Source organism: Clarias gariepinus, chromosome 16 (assembly GCF_024256425.1).
Source record: "Clarias gariepinus isolate MV-2021 ecotype Netherlands chromosome 16, CGAR_prim_01v2, whole genome shotgun sequence".
Lineage (NCBI taxonomy): Eukaryota > Metazoa > Chordata > Actinopteri > Siluriformes > Clariidae > Clarias > Clarias gariepinus.
In genome coordinates this window covers 14,782,579-14,805,493 of record NC_071115.1, presented here as the reverse complement: position 1 = coordinate 14,805,493, position 22,915 = coordinate 14,782,579, and the positions used below count along the sequence as shown (strand labels likewise).

General features: G+C 39.4%; 1 protein-coding gene across 9 annotated transcripts in view; it reads left to right on the top strand.

The window, feature by feature from the left end:
* baiap2a (BAR/IMD domain containing adaptor protein 2a) overlaps window positions 1–21,996 on the top strand; it is an 84,006-nt gene extending 62,010 nt beyond the window's left edge. Inside the window, exons 6-14 of one of the 9 annotated variants that reach the window (XR_008365789.1) lie at window positions 4,637–4,774; window positions 10,484–10,636; window positions 11,437–11,670; window positions 12,636–12,846; window positions 13,898–14,099; window positions 14,270–14,338; window positions 14,744–14,897; window positions 20,215–20,530; window positions 20,847–20,933. Coding sequence is in view for 8 of the 9 variants with exons in the window: in XM_053514527.1 (XP_053370502.1) it covers window positions 4,637–4,774; window positions 10,484–10,636; window positions 11,437–11,670; window positions 12,636–12,846; window positions 13,898–14,099; window positions 14,270–14,338; window positions 14,744–14,897; window positions 15,209–15,246; window positions 16,607–16,697 (1,290 nt within the window). In the remaining variant the exon portion in view is untranslated. Of the gene's footprint in view, window positions 1–4,636; window positions 4,775–10,483; window positions 10,637–11,436; window positions 11,671–12,635; window positions 12,847–13,897; window positions 14,100–14,269; window positions 14,339–14,743; window positions 14,898–15,208; window positions 15,247–16,358; window positions 17,367–20,214 lie in introns of those variants that run through there. The other 8 variants (XM_053514529.1, XM_053514523.1, XM_053514527.1 and 5 more) reach the window with 8 other exon arrangements.
* The last annotated feature ends 919 nt before the right edge of the window (window positions 21,997–22,915 follow it).

The following is a 22,915-nucleotide window of genomic DNA, read 5'->3' as shown; positions in this document are numbered from 1 at the left end:
ATTCTTGTTTCTGCCCCCCCACCCCGCCCCCCTTTTTTTCTTTCTCACACACTGCACAGATTCAACTTGGCGATTCAACCAACATTAAAGCATCTCATGCAGCATCTCGTGGATATCTTTAGAACGAGTGGGCTGTGGGAACAGCGCCGGGGTGCTGCTACAGTAGGGGATCGCGTAACGGGGGGGAGGTTGGGGGTGTTGCTTGCCTTTTGTACTATATTGTCAGTCAGAGCAAACACCCAGCTTTGATTTCATTATCCGTAAGAGACACTGTAGTGATAGTGCTTCTTGTAAACATGGTGCTTGTTTTTTGTTTTGTTTTTTACTTAATTAGGCAAATCAGTTGTAAAGAGATTTTTTTTTTAACCAGTCAGTACATACTGTGAGTGCCAACATTTCCACTATCTAACAAGCCCTCATTGATTAGTGAGGTAAAAAAAAAAGACCAGATGTTTTTCCAGTTCTCAACTGTCCAATTTTAATCAGGCTACATTACGACTTGTTCTTAGCTGATAGGAGCTACATCTGATGTGGTCTTTGCTGTTTTAGCCTAGTTTTTAAATCTCAGGTTTAGCTCATTGTGATTAGCTTTCTGCTCATTACCTACTGTAGGTAAAGAGTGATTGAGTTAATATACAGTAGCCTTACTGTCACCCCGAACCTTTCCAGCTATTGTCCGCTGAGTGCACTCAACATTGAGTGTCCACCTGCAGAACGTCTGGTTTTAATCCTACTATAAGCCTCCTAGCCAGCTAACCAACTGGTTTCATACTGTATAAAGAATAGGTAAGACATACCACGCCTCTCAAATTGTACTAAAGTTATAGTGAAACAAGAACAATGAACTGAATATAGCTGAGATTGGGTGATGCTGTAACCACTCGCAGCCGGAGATCTAGAGAGAGCTAATTGGCCGAGCTTTCTCAGAGGGAAGGGATGAGAGGTACTTGGTGCTCTCTAATTAATCACAGCTCCACAGCCAATCAGGGTCGTCTGTGAACACGCAATTGGAAGGATCGTATTACGAGAGTGTATTCCACCACCCCCCAAAGATGCATGAGCGAGCAGTTCGGAAAGATATACAGTGTGTATATGTGTATATATATATATATATATATATATATATATATATATATATATATATTTGGGGAGTCTTCTTAGCACCTGTATAGCATGATGTCTGTGTGAAAGAGACATTACAGACATAAAAAAATACTATGACATCAGCAATTTCTGATGTACATAAACCAACGACCATGCCATCAAAGTCATTGAGTTCACATTTTCCCAAATTCTGACGTTTTGATGTAAACATGATCTGAAGCTCTTGGCCTGTACATGTGATTTTGGCGCATTGCGTGAATGGGCGGGGAGGTTTACAGTGGTAAGAGAGAGATCTAAATAATGGCGCAGTCCTCACTGGCCCAGCGATAGCTGTGGTTTGAGTTGTGGTTGCTATAGTTACCACTCGGAGACACACAAGGCTGTGCTGCATGAAAAGCACTGCATAAGACTTCGTTTGAAAAGCTGGACGAGACTACAAAAGCCTGTGGGTAGAAATATGGAAAATGGGAATGTATTGTTATATTTCAAGACTATACAGTATTATAGATCACTATGGGGTTTTATAAGTAGCTTTACTGAAATCAGAGTGAAATAAAATGAGATTATTACCTGTTTGTTTCATATGATATGCAATTAATGGTGTTAAAATGATAACTAAAATATTACTTGAATTTGCAATATCTATCAAGGCCAGCTTCCTTATAAAAAAAAAAAAAAACAGGAAGTCAAACAGCTAGGAAATTCAAATCTTAAGATGAGAAGAGCGCCTCCTTTGCATGAGCCAACTGCATTTTCATTTTTACAGTCGTCCACGTGTCAGCCAGGGCACACTCGCTGCAGAGATGGAAATTTCAGAAATGGTGCAGAGAAGGCAGATTTCAAATGCAAGTTTTACAATTTTTTTGTTTGAGATAAACATGAAATACATTTTAAATTCAAATTCATGAATTTGTTTACATTTTACCCATCAGTGATAACCAGATCATCAGTCACCTCAGGCCAGCTGTCAAGTACCTTCTGCATGACTCACTCCTTTTAAGATTTTCTTTCACACTTGTCTTTTGTTTATCACTGACTGCTTTGAACTGGATTGAAACATGACCAGGCATGCTGTTACAGCTATTGTAGTAGTTGTTATTTTCCAATAACAAGACATCCCAATGTGTTCGATTTACCTTATACCCCAGCAATGTGTCAACATATAATTTTTTATAATGCATTCAGTTAAAGTTTAATGGTGTGTTACTTCTGCAAAGCAAGTCAGTTCCTTTCACAGCAGAATTTTGATTCTCCCTCTTACAGCAAATAATAATAAGAAAACCCAGCTTGTCGCTTAACTTAGACTTCCCAAAGCTCAAAGACTTCACTTCTGGAGCAAAACTTGATGATCCTCAAAGTACTTTTGCTCACTAAAGCCTCTTTTCATAAATATTAAATAAACATCTCCTTACTGATGGCTGGGCTAAAAAAACATTTATTATTAGACTTGGGTTATGCGGAGCGTCTCTGTACAAATCCCTGTGAATGAGCTGTTACTATAGAAACAATAACTTGTTCGAGCAAGTGTGTTTTAAAACTGTGATTTGCCTTGCAGCCAGCACTATCCCTGTCAGAGCCTCTTTTATAAAAAAAAATCTAACTCAAGATTTCAACAGTGTAGTGGTGTGTTTAAGATGAAATTATTTTTTTAGTAGGTTAGACACAGGTAAGGCATTTGTTTAGTACAGTGTCATGTTGGTTAACTGCATTTAGTCTAAAAGATGCCTTTTCCTATTCTGTTGTATTTCCTTCTGCATTTACAAATAGAGATATTTAATGTGGATGGTAGTTTGTACATGTGTTCCAGAATCCTTTCATGTTCATAAGCAAACAAGAATTAAAGCGATCAAGATTTATAGACTTACAGCTTTAAGTCAAGGGGGTTACACAAAAATATTGCATTAGTTGTTTAGGAATTACTTCTATATCAGAATTAGATTTCATTCAAGAATTAAAAGCTGGAAAGCTTTCTGGTGGGTTACAATGGAAAAAACACACAAACCGTTCCTGTCCAAATATTTATGACCGGATCACAGCTCAGGGCAGAATTATACTTGCCTTTAACCACACACGCAGTCATGATGTTTGCCTCATGTATCCACATGCTCAGAAAGTGCCGCAACTCCATACATGCTTGCAAGATGCAATATGCATGCAAACTTTACGGACAGTGTAGTCAGCCAGCACATTAAAATTGGCAAAAGTTTCAAGAAAACATGTGTGCTGTTACCCCATTTATGTGATGCATCTTTACTGCTGCAAAGTGACAAATATGCATGTCAAAACAGGAGGTCAAGTATCGTCTTAAATGTTGACATGGAAAATATTTGAGCATAGCCATGTTTGTTTACTTTATGCAAAACTGTCTAAACTCTATGGTATCCCTTCTAGTGAAATTCTACAGTAACACACGTAGTATGACAAGTATGTGAACTCACAATGTTGGCAAAGAGCGCATTGTTTAACATTAAGTACTCTAGATCTCTAGATTTAGAATCTAAGATAGAAATAATAATATTTTGTAGCCTGTGTAAGATTTTTAAACACAGCTCTGAATGTTAAATCAAATAAATCAAAAGCATGCCCAATTTGGTTCACTGAAATAATTAGATTAAGAGTGAATCAGTAAGAGAGTAATATTAAGCTGCTGTTGGGAAAGGGGATAGGCTGCGATTCTGTTATGGCACAAACTCTGCTCCAGCCTAATCCCCCTGCTTGGACAGAGTGTGTGATTGAGCATCTGTGCTGCGTTGCCGTTTTTAAAGAGCGTTTTGTTTATGGAGTCCAGCTTTCAATTTATGTGCACTGATCATCAGTAAAACGTCCAAAACCACATCTGGACTTTTCTTTTTTTTTAATCTCCCGTGGCTGAAAGCTCAGTCTCATAAACACTCATGCTTCCCATCCATTCAGTTTAATCTCTGCCCTCGTTAAAATAAGTTCCAGAGCATTGCGTTAACTCTTAAAAGCTCTAATATGCGCTTCAGTACTTCATCAATTATTATAGGTCGTGTTATTAAGTTGAGGGGACACAGAAAGAAAGCAAAACATGGTAAGTGAACGAGGAGCAAGGCTGAGCCCGTGGGTTTGCCCTGACTGTATGACAAATGAATGCTAGCCGCCAATCTCATCTTATTCGCACAGCTCCCTGGGCGCACTTGTCATGTAAAAGGTTTATGCTCTAGTGGCCATGGTAACTGCTAGTGAGTTATGAACATGAGCTTTAAAGCTTGTAAGTGCATTATTTAAGAATGCCCAGGTGTGTACTTAAGCCATCATTCATCGCCTCATACAGAAAATCATGCAGTTTGCTGCCTATTCGAAACATAAAATTCTATTTCTTCAGAAACTTTAACGAATTCTCCAATTAATCAACACAAAAAGATTGATTGCTTGTCAGAGGCCGTTGACGACATCTGTAGTTTTTCAGCTTAAAAAAAAAAATCTGATTTTTAGCATAATGTATGAAGCATGCCTGAGTCATCCAAAAACTTAGTGTACGCTAAGATTTTGTGTGTTTTCCATCCTGAAGGCAGCTCTGAAGAAGTACCAGATGGAGCACAAGAGCAAAGGCGAGAGCCTGGAGAAATGTCAGGCCGAGCTGAAGAAACTGCGTAGGAAGAGCCAGGGCAGCAAGAACCCATCCAAATACAACGACAAGGAGCTGCAGGTGAGACAACCATTAACCCATTCCTCTTCCTCCTCCACCTCCCTTTTTCTCCTTCTCCTGGTTTTCCTCCCCACTGTAGGGAAGGTATGAGAGATGTGAGTCATGAGGTTGGACGTTCCACCTACACCCTGGTTAAAGTGTGTTATGTTTAACACAGAATGGTCTAATAACAATGCACTGTGATAAGGTTGTGTTTATCTTTGTCGAACATGAATTTAAGAGCCACGTGCTCAGGAAGGCAGGATGTGTAGGAGGTACCGTCAAAATTATTGGCACCCTTCCTGGAATGAATATGTAAAATGAACATCATTTTGTGCTTAAACTCGAACTGTTTCAACACAAAGTACTATTATTTATATAAATATTAGCACCCCCACAATTAGAATTTGGCCCCGTGTTATTGAAGAGAAGTGCTCTTTATATTAGAATAGTCCCTCTAAGGGTGTTTTAGTATGTGGATGTTATTGCAAAGGTTAGGAGGTTTATGACATGTTTTGTCCCCACACAAATGTACCAACTGTGTGTGTGTGTATATATGTGTGTATATATGTGTGTGTATGTGTTTGTGTGTGTGCTGTACAGTATATGCGTCCTTTTTTAATAGTAGCAGAGCCCTAAAGGAAATAAATAGTCTCTGACTCCGCTCAGTGTATATAGGCTCCCAGGAGACCAGAGCACCGGAGAAAGCTTTCACGCTTTCCTAGGTGTGAAAACTCTACTTTCCCAACCCCATTATCTAGCTGTAATACAAAACAGCTCTTGAGTCTGTACATGACCGGGATCATGTGTATGAGATAACGCAGATATACTACAGAGACAGATGTGCCATCTCAATCTGTATCAGTATATAACTACAGTGTATATATATATATGTGTCTACAGTATTACACAAGGTGGGCTGGCCTTGTAAACAGTACACACTCCCAACTCCCTAACCTCAGCTTCATCATTTAAGTTTTTAATTGGTATCCGCAAAAGAAAACACAATCCTGATATGACCGGCGTTAGGGGATGAATGAAGGAACACAATCAGTCCTGTGACTTTTTTTTTTGCTCAGAAGACCTCAGCCACAACCAACCAGATCCCCTGTGGAGGAAAAAAAAAAAAAAAACTTTAGTATAACTCCTATTTTTGTATTTGCATTCATATCTGTTTGTAACATCTATCTTTTCAGCTTTGGATTGTTTATTCTGTGTTCAACTAGCATTTGCGCTGAACAGTTTCCCCCTTCCTCAAGGTTAACCATGAGTACTCTGCATGCTTGAGCAGGTAACCCAGCTCTGGATTAATCCACTTTCCTGCCTGTTGTTGCTAGGACTTGACAAGTGCTTGCTGGGTGCTGCCAGATACCCTGTGGACAATGTCTCAGTGTACGCTCCAGCCATACATCAGCTATGATGTGGCTGTGCTCCCAGTTCTCAGCATGAATTGGTGCCATCAGCACTTTACTGTAGGTTAGATGCGCGTGTGCGCGCACAGACCAACATCATCTCTTCCCAACCTTTTTTTCTTTCGTGGTTGTTTGTCGTTTTGACCGCTTCAGTCATAGACTGACGAGCATTCATTTCATTTCCCCTTTCCAGCAACTTCTATGCAAATAGGTTTGTTTAGCTGCAGGCAAGAGCAGCCTGTGCTCATGATATAGCCAAGTTTAAACCCGCCCGACCGTTCTCTTCTTGAAAGATTGCACAGGAATAGTGCTGGTGTCAAAAAAACGTCTGTTTTAGCATTTTAGCCCACACTTTCCAAATCGCCGTGTTTAAGTGTACAACATTCCCAAGCCTGTGGTTTTTCCTCTTTCTGGTATTCTGTTTTTTTTATTATTATTTTTTCCCTCCGCCTCAATGCCGTCTGCTTCCATTGAATCTTTGCTTGTTTCCACCGTCCTGCCTGGTCCATGTTTACTTTATCCCCAAGCTCACAGAAGCATTATTGAGTCTAATTAGCTAATTATTTACAGCAGTAAAGGGAGACGATAGAGAAGAATGCAGCTTGTGGCAGCTGGCATGTCCTACCTAAATAACCATGTGGAGGTGGCGCTGTCACCGCCCATACTGAGGCACATTTGGTGACTTAGGAGAAGCATATGGAGATTGGTGAACCGCATCATTTCAGGATTGTGTGCACACAGAATCAAAGCCATACACACATGTGTGCCCTCCCAGAGACATGCCTGAGTGCTCAGACCGACCCACCCGCCCCCAAGTAGGCCCCCAACACACACACACAGTAGGCATGGCATTTTTTGTAGTCAGGAACTAACAAAGTTATTCAACACTAGATATTAATAAAAAGCATGTGTTAAAAAAAAACTAAAATGGGTGTTTGCCCTGTCAAGCTAAGTAGGAAACCTCTGAGATGTACAAAACAGCACCGTACCGTGGATTCACACTTTGCAGTGCTGGTGGATTCCCGCATCTGATTGATCAAAAGGTGTTGATTCAATTTCTATACTAGCAGCTCTTACAGTATTTCTGGCTAACTCAGAAGGCTAATATGTTCGTCTTATTAGCAGGGATGGAAATCAACATATTATCACGGTACCTGCCCATTCCATTTCTATTCTTTTACGAATCTATAAGTATCATGGTTTTACTAATATCCTGATTCACCCTATTTTTTTTTAATACTTTTTTCTTTAGATTTGGTTACAGTTTTAAAATTTTTGCAATTAATTTGCTCATACCACACATAACACTGTGCTGCCTTCGAGTGTGTAAATACTGTAGTTTAGCGATTGTAGGCTTATAGAGGAACAGCAACATTTTAACCCCTCAAATGCAAATGTTAAAATTCGAAAAATATATATTTTTAATCAGTTTTGCAGTCAATGTGGCAATAGATGAATAATCTTTAAGTTCCCCCGTTTCTAGTTTTTAATATTTGTTTATTGTTCATGGAAGTGCTGGAAATGTGATTGTAATGTAGTGGTCAATCCATTTTCCACCATGAGAGTGTGTGAGCTTCACGCTTTCGAGTTTCTCGGTAACACAAACTAAGCTTATTTTATGTTTAACCGATAATAGGGACAATCAAATTGCTCATAAGCAGCTGTAGTGTAAGAGTAAACATTTATATTATGCAACCATAAGAAAATAATCCACTTCTCTCTCTTTTTAACTTACACACTCTTTGTGAGTGGACATTGCACAAATTTGGACAAAAGAGTGCAGAGGGATAACTGATAAATGTCCCCCTCTCTTTTGCACCCTATACTTACGGCCTCCCATTTGCTATTGTTATATTTCAGGAACGCATTTCAATAACCGTACTCTGCCGAGACCACCCCGCTTATTATTCCACGTTATTATCCCAGTATATTTAACTGAGCTCTATGGATGGATTCTCAAACATGGAAGTGCTCAGGTCCGTTTTGCATCCATAAGGTGCTGAAGTTAATTCACAATCATACCGCTCTCATTTAGACAGATCCTGTCATATGCTGAATGTTTCATGAGTCACAAGAGAGAGGCTTGACTGGTTTTCCATCTTTCGAGGTTTAGCGGGAGTCCGAGCACGCTAAGAGGAGCATGTGAATGTGGAGGCTTGCAGCACGGCTGAGTTTCTCTTCTGTATGTTCAGCCAGTTCCAGCAGCTGAGCCTGTGTGTTGGCTGGAGCGTGGCTGACAGCTGTCATATCTCCAAATGAAGGTCCTTCTCCTTTCATCTATCATGCAGTGACACGTCTGGCTGCACACTCCCTCAGCAGACTTGTTTCCTTGCCACAAAGCTGATCTCTGATATACTTTACGTTACCGGGTCATTTCCATTTTTTATTATTTTTTTGTAAAGATTATGTATCTTCTCTACATATCCATCTTTTCTGCATATGTATGACTCATTCTCTACTGCTAAAGCTTCAGTTTTTGTCAGTAAACCTGCTCTTCCAAGGGGCCTGTAGAGGACACGACCCCACCACACTATGCAGTTTAACGATGCTGATTGTATTCACTGAATTCTTTATCTTTATTTCTCTTGGCTGCCAAAAAAGCTGTATGAAGAGAGACCTGCAACCCACATACACTGTACCCAGCCTACGTTCGTACACAGTGTGCACTCTTGATGGTCATTTTTGAGTGTTCGTTCATATTTTGGTGTGAATCTAGCACCAGCCTGTGGTGGATTAATGAACTACATACGCAGTGGTGATGCTGTTGCTTTCCTTTTGTCATAGTTTGTGCTGTCATAAGTCCTTTCTATTACATTATTCTAAACACTTTCAGCTTACACAGCCAATAGAATAACCTTTATACTTGTATGTCTTGATGAGTGCTAATCTCAACTGGACACAGCACTGTGCACCAGACGGTGCCTTGATTAAACACCATCATGACTGACCGTGGAAGATTTCTTTGTCAGCTTATTTTCTCTCCAATTTCAGTGGAGTCATTAACTTCTTCCTTTGAAGCCCATCCGCTATTGGTTCCATGCCGTGCAGAGTTCGTTTCTCATTATGGCAAATCTCCTCATCTCAGGGTGAAAACAGCGATATGATTGAAATGAATGATAATGCAGCGAGCCAATGGGGAGGCCCCTTAACCCCCTTTGTGGGGAAATTATATGTGAGTGTTGGAACACCTGAATGTGTACCAGTAATGAGTTCTGTAATAGTGCTGACATTTCCATGAGGTGAAAGCCCCTGCAGGGAGGAGATGGAAGTGAATGGAGATGGAGAGGGAGGGGTGAAGTGACAGATGAAATGTCCAGATTTTAAATGGGGCATCGGGTCAAAATTGAGGTCACGTGGTGCGGAAGGAACATTCAGGGTTCATGGGGTGCAGAGAGGTCTCGAGATACAAAAGGACTGCAGGTATGGCACCACCATTATAATGTTTTTATAATATCTCTATACTAAGTATAACCCACTCCAAGGATGGCTGGTATATATGGTCTCCCAAGGCTTGACAGTATATCCTTAGAGAGAGCATGTTATGCAATATAAGGATACTTGATAGCTGAGCGCATGAGCTACAGGTTCGTTTCACAGAACAGTGGCGGGTTAAAGGAATGGATCAGAAAGAAATCCTGGTTTAATCATAGGGTATAGGTGATTAGTCAGAATGACCTTGTATTCATTCACAGTGTCTCTTTGCTGTAAGGGGGACAAGTGGGACCAAAACATGCAGCAAAAATGCCTCCTACAGTATATATCAGTGCCACCAGCTCTCCTCACTGTAGGGTCAAGCGTTCAGGCTTGGACTGTTTTCTTGCCACCCACTCGTCGCAAACATGGTGAAGGATGACTCATCTGTCCATAATAATAATTTTTTTTTTTTTTAACACATCTCTGTGGACGGGGTTTTTTGCACAGTTACTTTTTCATAGACGTTAATGCAGATGTCTCTAAAGTCACTGAAACTATTAAAACACAACCAAATGAGTGGTCTTTATGACTGAAGGAGTCATGTTTTGGGCCTGAGCTTCTAAGTCATTTATGTCTTTTTCTCTTCAGATCTTGATCTAAAATCAAGGTCAGTTAGACCCACTTAGAATATTAATATCTGTACTCTACTTATCTCTGCAGGGTTTCTTATAATTTTTTATCTGTCTGTATAGTTACTACTTGGATAATGTCATGACTCGTTTTCTGTTTCCTAAATTAGCCAATACACCAAGCAACTAATTGCTTCATGGGAAGCTTCGCTGTACTTCACCTTCTACTGAATTAAGTCTGTACTGACTCCTTGACTTTCTTCCCTCTCTATCAGTATGTAGAGACCATCAACACTAAGCAAAACGAGCTGGACACCTTCATCGCAGAGGGCTACAAAACAGCCCTGTCAGAGGAGCGCAGGAGATACTGCTTCCTGGTGGACCGCCAGTGCGCTGTGGCCAAGAACAGCAGTGCCTACCACGGCAAGGTGAGAGAGAAAGAGAGTGAGAGAGAGAGAGAGAGAGAGAGAGAAGGAAACGTCTTCATCTGACGGTCTGTTGAAATCTGCTAACAAACTGTCCAACGTAATGCAAAGGCCATTCGGCAGAATCTTTGCAGTTGCCATGGCAATTCCTCGAGCTCACTCCTACAACGTTCTGCTGTTAGCTGCATTATGTTTGTTTCAATTACCAAAGCAGTGTTTGTTTTTTCACACAAAATAAGAACAGTTTTAAAAGATCCTTAAGAAAACTTGTACTCATACTACATGTACAGAATTTGTAGTGGGGGGTGAGTTTGTGATCTCTATTTATGGTCTACGGCTTGATAATGGCATTATTCAATTCAATTCAATTTTATTTGTATAGCGCTTTTAACAATTGCCATTGTCCCAAAGCAGCTTTACACAATCAAAAGAATTATTTAAGTTTGTATGGAATTTGAATGTGTATGAATTATTATGCATGGCGTAGAGAGGAATGCCCCGACAGTAAGTCTGTGAAGGGTGTGCGTGTGTGAGAGCGAGTGAGTGAGTCATTGAGGAGGAGTTGGTGGATGGGTACAGAGGCAGGCTTCTCTCCCACGCTGCAGCATGTTGGAATAGAGGGCGAAGAGGTGAGGAGAGAGAGAGAGGGCCCTGTTATGATTACCAGCAGAATCTGATAGACCAGCTTTTGCATGATCTAATCTTTAGATTATATAACTCAAATCACATACTGAATTGACCAGTAATAAGGTATATAAATGGTTGTTAATTAATTTTTTTTTATTATTTGTTTCTATGTGTAGGGCAAGGACCTGCTCACCCAAAAGATCCCAGTCTGGCAGCAATCCTGCTCAGATCCCAACAAGATCCCAGAAAGGGCCATGTTACTGGTGCAGCAGATGATGTCTGGCTCAAACCCCCTTCTCTCCAGCCCGCTGCATTCCTCTAAGGGCAACCTGGTCATCTCAGACCCGATCCCTGGTGCTCAGCCGCTGCCTGTGCCCCCTGAGCTGGCGGCCCTCATGGGCCACCCAGGGGTGAGTGTCACTTACTCGTCAATTACACAGCTACCGCTTCTCGTCACAGAAGGTTTTGTGATTCTTAGTAACAGCTTGTGAGGATTATTCTACATGTTCATGCTACATGAGTAATCACAGATACTCAGAAAGGCAATTCTTTATCTTCATCATTTGCTTCCTGTGTGGTAGGAAAAGGTAAACAAGCCTATTAAGATGCTGATATCATTAGGTTAGATGGATTGCTGTTACAGGGAGTGAAGAGAAAGTGAACATTACCATAGCGCAGTGCAGGAGATGGCATCAAGGCTTCTTAACTCATTTCTGCAGACAGTGCTGTTGTACAGCACATCTCACTGTCAGATTTTTTAATATCTAAGCTGAATATAGTTCCATTGTCCCTTGCTTGTCTGTTATTAATGCCACAGTCTAGTGTAACATTAAACCCAGTTCTTATTATCAAATTCGGCTTCTTAACTGACAGTGTTTTTAATAAAGCATACTATTGCATATAATTTAGTGCACAGGGTTGGTTTAAGGTTTTTTTACCATATTTTGCTGTGTTAGAGATTTTTATGAGCACTGCACTGGTGACTGCTTAAAACTGTCCATGTCAAAAACAAAATACTTAACAGCAAATATTTAGACTCTAACATTCATTATGAAATGGCACAAACCACCTTTTTTACTTGTTTTTTTTTTTGTTTTTTTAATCTCCAATTACATTTTAAACTTTAACGACGGATACATTTTTGGTTGACTCTGAACTCTGACAAACTTCCTTATGAGTTCCCTTATGATTAAAGCATTAAACAGCATGATAAAAAACTAACAAACGAATCATCTTAGACTGTTGTTTTAGTGTGGTTCGTCTTCCTAAGACTACCTGTCCGTATTAGCTCTTTATGTACACAAACAAAAGTAAATGTTTTTTTCCCCCCACACTAAATTTAAATAGATTTTAATTTTTTGCTTCTTGTTTGCAGAGACTGATGGGGCCTGATGGCATGTCTTTGGTCAATGGTACGACAGGACTGCAAGGGGAGGAGTACTGGGGTGAAGGGGGCGTGTCCCAGGGTAGACCTGCCTCCCCACAGCCTCAGTCTCAGACTCAGCCGCAGAGGCAGGTCAGCGAGGTTTACTCCAACACCCTGCCTGTCCGCAGACCCCAGCCTGTTAAGAACAAGGCCACCGTGGGTACGAGACCAAGCCACCAGTCAAGAAACTTCAGTACACAAAAAGGCTGCACAATTAATCAAAGAAAAAAAAAATTATTCATTTATACATTCATACATGATCTCATTTCCAAACGACAGCGATTTACTGGCATGCATTCAGATCACGCTACATTCACATGTTCGCTCATTTACTTGACAAACAGTCACACTCATTGGTCACACTCAAACAGAAACAAACCACTATTAATTCACCAGTCAGGTCAGAGATTAGCGAAGGATTCATCGGTGCAGATCACTTCTCATCTCTCATCCTCATTTACGTTGTTCCGCTGTCACTCATGTGACGTGCGACACAGCGGCAGACCTAAACAGACAGTTTACACTATATATTTATTTATTTTATCAGAGTAAGTTGAATATATCCCAGACGTACGAACACGCAAACACTCTAAATGCAAAAATATATGCTACTGACCAAACTGAGAGAGGCACGTACAGTTCTGATTGGGATATACCTTACAGTATTATATTAGTTGATTAAACCTGAGATTAATGTTAATTCTAGCTGTTGCACAGAGCCTCTGAGAACAAATCGAAAGCTGCGAAAATAGAAAAGTGTGTTAAGATTGAGCGATAAAACATTTGACAACAATACATTAATCCCGTGGATTAAAATTATGTACTTAATTTCAAACTAACAAACTCCGACTTTATTCTATTAAAAGTAATCATAATATAAACTAATGCATGTGGTGAGGAAGTACTGTATTTGCCTGAGTAGGTGTTATTAGTTATTTTTGTGTTTTAAAAGTTATACATCATACTGTAACTATGGAAAAGTTATTTACACGTTGTAAAGTAAGGAAAAACAACTTCTATTCATTTTATTTTCATTACATTTATTTTCTCCATTGTCCATGTGAGAGAATTGTGATCCCAACTCCCATGTCTTTCACATTTTAGTGAGAATCGTGCAGCCCTAGTAATGAAATGTTCTGCCAGCATTTGGGCGCCGAATTAAATCTACAGTACTACTTTGTCCTGATAGCATTTGTTTCTCTTCCCCTCAGGCGAGACACGAACTTTGCCCCGGTCAAGCTCCATGGCAGCGGGACTGGAGAAAAACGGCCGCTCACGTGTGCAGGCCATCTTCTCTCACGCTGCCGGTGACAACAGCACACTGCTCAGCTTTACCGAGGGCGACATTATCACACTGCTGGTGCCTGAAGCTCGAGATGGTTGGCATTATGGAGAAAACGAGAAGAACAAGATGTAAGTTTTTGTGTGTTGTGGGAATATTTAAAAACCTGTTCTTACCAACAGCTGGGGCATGCCCGAACAAAGCATCAATGCTGGTGGTTTTGTTCTTACCAGTACTGCCTTCAGGTGCTGATTTATTAATGGCTAACTTTTGACAGCACTAAATGGAAGCTTCTTTTCAGGCGAGGCTGGTTCCCCTTTTCCTACACACGAGTGTTACCTGACAGTGACGGTGACAAACTGCGAGTTAAGTGAGTACCTAGATCCTTTCTTACACTTAAAGTTTCTGGTAGTGTATTTCTTTTTTCCTTTTTTTTTTTTTTTGGAAATAACATCAAAGTTGGAGTGCAAATTTTTTATTACAGTGATATTAGAAAGGTTATATGGTGCATATTTTCCTAGTGGGTTGACACTTATCTTTTGTAGTTGTTGCTTCTTAGTTGGAACTGGGAATTTCTTGCTTGGGTGCTCTTTCACTGTGGCAAAGAAATACAAAATAAAATAAATAAAAACGTAACAAAAAGCTGGGTTTTGGCGGCACACACCTTTTGCATTCAAATAAGCAACCACAAAATCATTTGATAAAAGCTACTCTGAACTCCAGCGGTGCATGTGTGGGCTTGAGTAGACTGGGCTGATTGTGCGCTCTCCTTCAGTCTGCATCACGGAAAGAGCAGCAGCACGGGGAACCTGCTGGAGAGAGACGACACGTCTCTGCCCATGCCTGACTATGGTCTGACCGCTCGTCTGTTGGCTCAGAGCCTCACACAGAACCGCCCGCGTCCCTACAGCATGGCTGGCTTCACACAGGTACACACACATACACAAGCACACACGAGCATGTTCGCAAACTATTAACCCTGTAGATTTCTCTGCTAAATTTTCCTACGCTGTCTCTGCATGATTCTAGTCTGCTTAATGGGGACAGATGTATTCACCAGAGCTCAGAAGCTTAATGACTCCACCTGCTGGAGCACAGCACACTTGTTTCTTATAGCACTGAGCAATGCATGACTTCTTTTTTTTTTTTCTTCCCACTAACACGAATTACACCTTCTTCACTGACTCCGCTTCAGTGCACTACAGGGTAGCAATGAAATGTCCTTTTTACAAATTCGCAGCCAGCGATTGAGGATTATGACACTCGCTTTGCCACAAGGTAAGAGCAAATGTAGAGGAACTGACATGTGGTATATGTAAGAAGTTAAGTATAAGGGCTCAAATGACCCAGATAGCAGGAAGATGCTTCTGATACAGAACAGGAATTAAAGGAGTACTCCAGTGGTCTTTAATCTAATTACTATCAGCAGTGTGTGATTACCATGGACAAGAATTTTGCCATGTTTGTATTAGAAGAATAAATGCAGTCAGTGACTGATTAAAATCTTGGAATAAGAGAGAAGACATCCTTCTTGTGTAAGGAATTTCTTAAACAGAGTTTCCCCCCCATGATTATCATGACTGTCCATATCCAGAAACTAAACTGTTGTAAAACCTGGAAATGGAGACAAAGTTTTAAATAAAGGTTTTTAGTTGTCCATGACAAAAAAAGCTACTTATTTTTCATGAAAAAGAAAAAAAAATAATGTTTATGGTACACACATCAGATTTCTACAAATCAGGAGTATTCTTTTAACTGCCTGTCTTTATCACTACAAATTTTTTCCTACCTCATTGTGGCATCTGTCAGCTCAGATAAGTAGCAGATGTGGAAAAAGTTGTCTTAAATACATGTTATGTGAAAAGTGTCTTAATACCCCCCCTCCCCCGAAGGAACACAATATTTGCCCTGTGTGTTCGACTGGAGAAGGCTGAACTTCTGTCTTTGTGTTGTGTGTGTTTGAATGAGTTGGTGAGTTTGAGGGCTGAGAGAAGCATCATCAACATGTGCAATGCATCATTTCTGACCTCATTGTCTATACCCCGTGTGCCCAGAACTCCTGTCTCTAGTACTGTACATCTAAACTGAAACTTATTTAGCTATGCAGTTAATGTGCAGTGAAAAAGGCAGCTTTGATACCCAAACCACCTCAAATCTGGCCCCCATTTTTTTTTTCTTTTTTTTTTTAGCCTAGCGCATGAGAGTGCAATTTTGTCATCTAGTACTTTTTAATTTATTTTATTTTTTTATTGCTCAAACAGGGCTCCTCTCCTCCCTACCCCTCAAAACCATTTCCACTTCCTTCCACTTCTTTTGGCTGTCTTGTCTTTTCTCCATTTCTTTCTAAGTGTGTCCGACCTGGCAAGCTTCCTTCTCTCTTTGTTCCACAGTTCCGATGGCAAATTGATTTCGACAGTGTGAACACAGACAGGCTATCAGACACAGATACAACTCCGGATAGCACAGGGGTTGCACCCCTTCCTTCCCAGTTACCCTCTAGCCTTTCCTACTCCCCCTCAAAATCCTCAAATCCTAACACGTGCCTCCACGCACCCCTCCTTCAGTGGAAGAAGGCCGCTCTCATCCCTCCTTTCTGTCCTCTCTTCCTCCCCTGCGTGTTGTCGCCGGGGGGCCATAGTGCCGGTGGCGTGTGGTGGGTCGGGGGGGACTCTGACAGAGAGAGCCAGAGGGCGCTCCACCTGCTCGCCTCGCACCTTTACAGACACTGAGCTGCTCTTCGCCTTGCCCGCTGCCGCCGTGGACTTCTCCAAATGGACTCCTCTCCCATGCATGTGCACAAGTTCTGCAACTGTTGTGTTTTTATGATGATGATTATTTTTTTTTAAAAGGACATCATCATGTAAAAGTGCCAAAAGCTATGTCAATATTTTCAAGCAGTTCTCCTTCCATAAAAGAAACGTGCCGTTTGTCCTTTTATTTACCTGGTGGACTGGCACTATTGAAGCTCTCGCTCGCCGAAGAGCCTTGTATTCTCTTTATGGTTCAGTTGTGCGGCGTGTTTTTTTTTCTCTCTGTGTTTTGTAGAGCGTTGTGTGCTTCCACCGTGTCTTCAAGCAGCGCGACGTGCAGCCCAGAGGGTGTGTCAGTTATAGCATTGTTGAATCGATTTACATTAGTCCACATTTTACTTTTACTTTATTATTTCTAAAAGATCCAAAATCATTAGATAAGTAGGAAATACAGGCTGAATACGCCCAAACAGGTAGGTTAGGGTGACTAAGATTTAAAATAGCCAATGGTGTTCACAATAATTACATTTAAACCTGGTTGTTGTATCAAAGTCTTGTATCAGGTTTGTATCCTGTAAGTCTTTAGATGTCCCGTGTTGTTCCTATTTTTCAGTTGTTGTACAGAACAACTTAATTAGCAATGAACCACGTTCGTTGTCATAATTAATATTAAACTAATAATTTAGTGAGAAGGACTTTGGTCAGAATACTTTTGGTAATTTGGACATATTGTTACAGTGAAATTGTTTTCTGAATTGTACAATTGGAGACAGAAACGTTTAGCGATGAGTGTAATCGTCACATTATTACTAATATAAGTCCTAATTGCTTATAATGTGCATATGGCAATAAGTACAAGTACTGCATTTGTATTGCATTTGCAAATCACTGGTTGACATTGCAGTAGATTTTGGGCAGCACAATAGTGTAATGTTTTACATAACAGGGTCAAGCAGAAGGTTGCAGAATGTTAAAACTAAGGGTGTAATGGTATGCCTATTTGTAGTGTAATATTTGGTTTAGCGCACGTTATGATTCAAGCGAACACAAGTGTACAGTATCTGTAACTAGTGCTGGCCAGTTTTCCCCATAAATTCAGTTAATTCAGATTAATTAAACAGGCAGCACATCGCAGAGAACTTGTAGCTAAATAATGCTATAGCTAATTTTTAATTAATAATATCATTCGGTCGGTGTTTCATCCTAAGCTCTAATTCACCAGTCAGATTTGTTATTTAAAACTTTGGCCTGTTCAACAGATAAAGCGGGAAGCTGGACAGTGTGTGTGTATGATATATACACTACTGTTTAAAAGTTTAAGGTCACTGGCAAATTTCTTTGTTTTTGTTTAGTGATTTATTTTCTACATTCTACAACAATACTGGGGATTTCAAAACTATAAAATAACACATATGGAATTAGGTAATTACGTAACAAAAACAACAGTTTTTAAGACACAGAGGTCAGCCTTTCTGTGATAGTTCTTGCAAGAACAATATTCGCAAAATCCGTCAAGCACCGTAATTAACTGGCTCTTATGAAGGCCGTCCCAAGACAGCGAGACCAAAACCTACCTCTGCCGCAGATGAGATTTTTTTTTTTTTTTTTTTTTTTTTTTTTGAGTTAACAGCCTGAAAAACGACCAATTAACAGGCGTTATAAAGTCTTTACGGAGCATAAGTAGCAGACACATCTTAATATCAACTGTTCAAAGGAGATTATTGCATTTTTTTGGAGGCCTTTAGCATTCCTTTACAATGTAGAAAGGAATAAAAATCAGGAACGATTACGAGTTAGATCATGAGTTAGAAAGTGACCCTAAACTTTTGAACAGTAGTGTGTGTGTGTATATATATATATATATATATATATATATATATATATATATAATATTACACATTACACACATATATACGCGCACACGTATGTATATACATAATATATACAGGTTTGCCCCTGTTTGCAGGTTGTATTTACAAGTTATTCAGCATTACAATTGGGCATAAATTAATAATTTCATATTTGTTAAATTTCATGTTTGCTTTTTTTATATATCCATTAGTTAAAACAAAAACATATGTGGTAATCATGCAAATTCCCAACAAATTACAATAAATTAATTTACTTTAGAAGTGGATAAATACATTTGTATTTACACACCTGCCAGTGTATTTGTGATAAGTAAAAACCTGATAATGTTTAATTTCCACTATGCTTCAGAGGGTTAAATACATTTGCTGGCGTATAACAATGAACTCATTGTGTCTATAATTAAAATTCTATCTAAATTTCTTGATATAATCCTGAGACTTAAAATGCTTGAAACAACCAGGTTTAAATGGCGTCTTCCTCCTGTCTTTCCCGGCCAACCCTGATTTCTTTTCATCTCTGAATCCTTAATCTCTTGTAATTTGTACTATTAAAAAAAAAAATAATAATAATAATAATGCTGTAATATGTTCTAAAATCTTCCAAAAATTAAAAGTTCCAAAAAATGGTCATGTGACAGATCCTCTGGAGCTGTGGTGTACTTTCCTGCTGTGCTTTTGTACCTTTTGTCTCTTTTAAAATGCTTTTCTTTTTCTTGTAAATCAAATTACAATGCACAGAAATCAGTATACAGAGAACATTCCATCACAAAATGCATGCTATGGAGGAACTTCAGCAACATGTTGACCTTGAATGTATTGTGAATTTTTACAAAAAGCATATATAATATATAAATATATCTATATATTAATAAAACACTTGTTCCAATAATATATGATTGTTAACTTGAATCCATGCTGTTGAATCCATGGTGTGTGTTTCTGCATTTCTGCACTACATCGTTATATTTCTCATCTAATGCCCACTCACCAACTTCAGTACTAAATCCCTTTCGCAAGACATATAGACTGGCTGCGTGCGTGCGTGTGTGTGTGTGTGTTAGCGCGCGCGCGTGAGAGAGAAAGCATTGTCTTTGCGTTGTCTTTGTGATTATGGATTTTTTTTTTTTTTTTTTTTTTTGTCGCAATGGGATTTGCTGTCTGTCTGCTGTCTGAGATGTGTGTTAAGGTTAGCCAGAGTGACTTCAGTAGAGGTCTCATAACAATACCTGTTAAATAGATTTGGTAGATTAATGTTTTGCTCTGTGAGAGTGACTTTGCTGTGTGAGAATGAGATGTTTTATTTTTTCCCCCCCCAAAATTGGTCTCATCAAATACATATTTATGACTGCTATGGGCAGACTCTTCATTTTACACTATATTTTGAACCCGTCACCATTGTAGAGACCTTTTATTTATTTATGTAAGAGCATATGGTTGGAATGTCCTTCATTCATCTGAGCCAGTGCAAAACTCAGACACCATGCCACAAAATGAGTAACCTCCTACCATCCTGCATTAAAAAATAAAAAAAAAAAAAAAAACTAACAGTCGGATATGTAGCCATGCATAAATCCTAGTCTGAGCTGAGCTCCGGTACAAACCCATGGACTCTCTTTACCTTCCAGTTTGGGTCCTGAATTGTCCCGGTTCTGAGTGTACAGGACCTCCGTAAGTCACCTGCCTCCATCGTTGCTCAGCCAAAACTATCATGTCCTCCCTTTCGCTCATTTTCCCCTCTGCTCTCATTGGTTGTCTGGCGTATAATTGGGGGAGTGGGGCTTCTCTGTTATTTCTTTTTTCTTTTTTTTTTCTCCTTCATTCTGTCACCGGCCTCTCTGGTTGGTTCTCTTTCCTTGTGGTGTAATTTGTACCAGCCAATCAGACAGGTCATTCGTTGCCAGAAGGTGGTGTTTTCATGGAGGCAAAATGTTGGCACTGGAGGTAACTCGAAATCTAACTCTAATGCATGCCTAATCAATGCCTAACAATATGTGTACACTAGCACTTAATCGACAAGGTCTTGTTTCATTTGCATGCTTGCTCAAAACACCCTCCATAGAAGAAGTACTTTTGTTCATAAGTATATGTCAAATGAATCACTGTATGCCTTTCAGCAGTACTCTTTATCTTGACCAAATTTACTTATACTCTGTAGTTTGTAGTGCATAGATACAAACTTTGCCTGCTTATGTGATTGGCATGCCCATGGTGACTGCTTCACACACTGATGATATCTGTTGACCCCCTCTCCTTCCAGTGACCGCTCCCTGGAGGTCTACCTCAGGTCAAGCTTGATGGACGGCCACACAGTTCCACTCTTCTACTAACGCAGCCTGTTCTCAGGCCTGCTCTCCAACCTCCTGAAATAATACACGGAGCTACATGCTTAAGACTCTTTAGGGCAACTGGGGATAAAGCCCTGGATCCATAACTCGGGCTTCTAGGAATTAAACAAGTGTTCTGTATAGCTTTCTAAACTTTGCTGTATAGTTCTGCAGAATTCTCGGCTTCAAAGCTGCTCTGAAGAGAAATTATTTGTGTCTCTGGGGAAGGAAAGATCAGTGCTCTTATTGAATCAGTCCTATAATGGTGATATACAGTCTTATGCGTTGGTTAATGGTTTTAATACAAAATAATTTTGGAAAGAAAGCTAGTTATATTTTAAAAAGGCAAATGGCATACCCATGTGAAAATGTAATGATTGGATATAGATTTTTTTTCCTTTTATCCCTTATTTTTAATTGTGGTAAGGTTAGAGCTTCAGTTTATATTAGATGTTGAATAAAAAGTGATCTTATTTTCACTTCTGTAACTAAGGCTTTCCGCTGCCATTGCTTATAGGCGCTGTAAATTAAGGCTTTGTTTTGGGGCACTAGTGGGTTAATGGTAAAGACACTGAGGTTCTGATCAATTCAGCATTCCAAAAACCACTGTCTGGCCCTTGAGCGAGTTTCTTAATCCATAAACTCCCAACTAAGTTGTGAGTTGCTATGAATAAAAGTGTTCACCAACTTAATAAATGTACTTGTGGGGAGAAACTTAATCTGGCACCTCCATACTAAAGACACTTGAGTAATCAAAGTGTTACTTCATTTGTCTCTCTTGCATCAACGTAAAGCTCTAGTAGTCTCTGTTTGTGTGTTTCCTGGCAGTGAAGCCTCTACAATGCATTTTCCACCAGGTAATTGTGCCTTCTATTGTTTTAGATGTTTTTTTTTTTCATTAAAGAAAAAAGTAAGTGTCCAGATGTTTATAGGCAAAGGGAAAATGTTCAGAATGTTTGTATAAATGTTTGCTTTTTAGTTTTTTGTCATTTTTTTATTATAGACACCACAAACTCATGAACATTTTGTGTTAATAAATATGTAGAAAACAAATTTCAATATAAACAATTCTATTTGTTCTCACACTAGTGCTGCTTCTTCTTCGAAAAAAATTCTGAGTTAGATTTGTGGGCTTGTGAGCAACATGCAAAATTGCTTAAAATGTACAATTAGTGTAAATAGACTTATTATTTCTCAAATTTTCTTGACAAGTACATCTTCAGTAAGTGCTTCATCATTGTCAGTGTCAAGATGGGTATCGGGAACATTAGGCTCGAGGATAAACCGGGAACTGGATCTCAGTTCATAACTGGGAACTGCACACACACACACCTAGAGTTTAGAGTTTCTAGTCACTTACCATCATGTTTCTGGTATGAGGGAAACTGGAGAATTGGAAGGAAACCCACACACACCTGGAGAATATGCAAAGAAACTGCAAGGCTGTGACATGAGCTCAGGACCGAACTATCGTGTCGCCCACGTTAATATATTCATTTAAAAAACACTTATCTACAGTCTTGTGCTTATTTTAGAAATATTCTCATTACTGGAGGTCAGAACTCCAACAGATATGAAAATTTAAATGTTCTTATATATATATATATATATATATATATATATATATATATATATATATATTTTTTTTTTTTTTTTTTTTTTTTTTTTTTTTCCCTGATACACAGAGCATTGCTTGTTCTGTGCTGAAAACACAACATGCAGTTGGGCAAAAAAGTTTTTAATCAGCCACCAATTGTGCAAGTTCTCCCACTTAAAAAGATAAGAAAGGCCTGTAATTCTCATCATAGGTATACCTCAACTATGAGAGACAAAAAAAGAAGAAAAATCCAGAAAATCACATTGTGAGATTTTTAAATAATTAATTTGAATATTATGGTGGAAAATAAGTATTTGGACAATAGCAAAATTTCATCTCTATACTTTGTTATATACCCTTTGTTAGCAAAAACTGAGGTCAAATGTTTTCCGTAAGTCTTCTGCT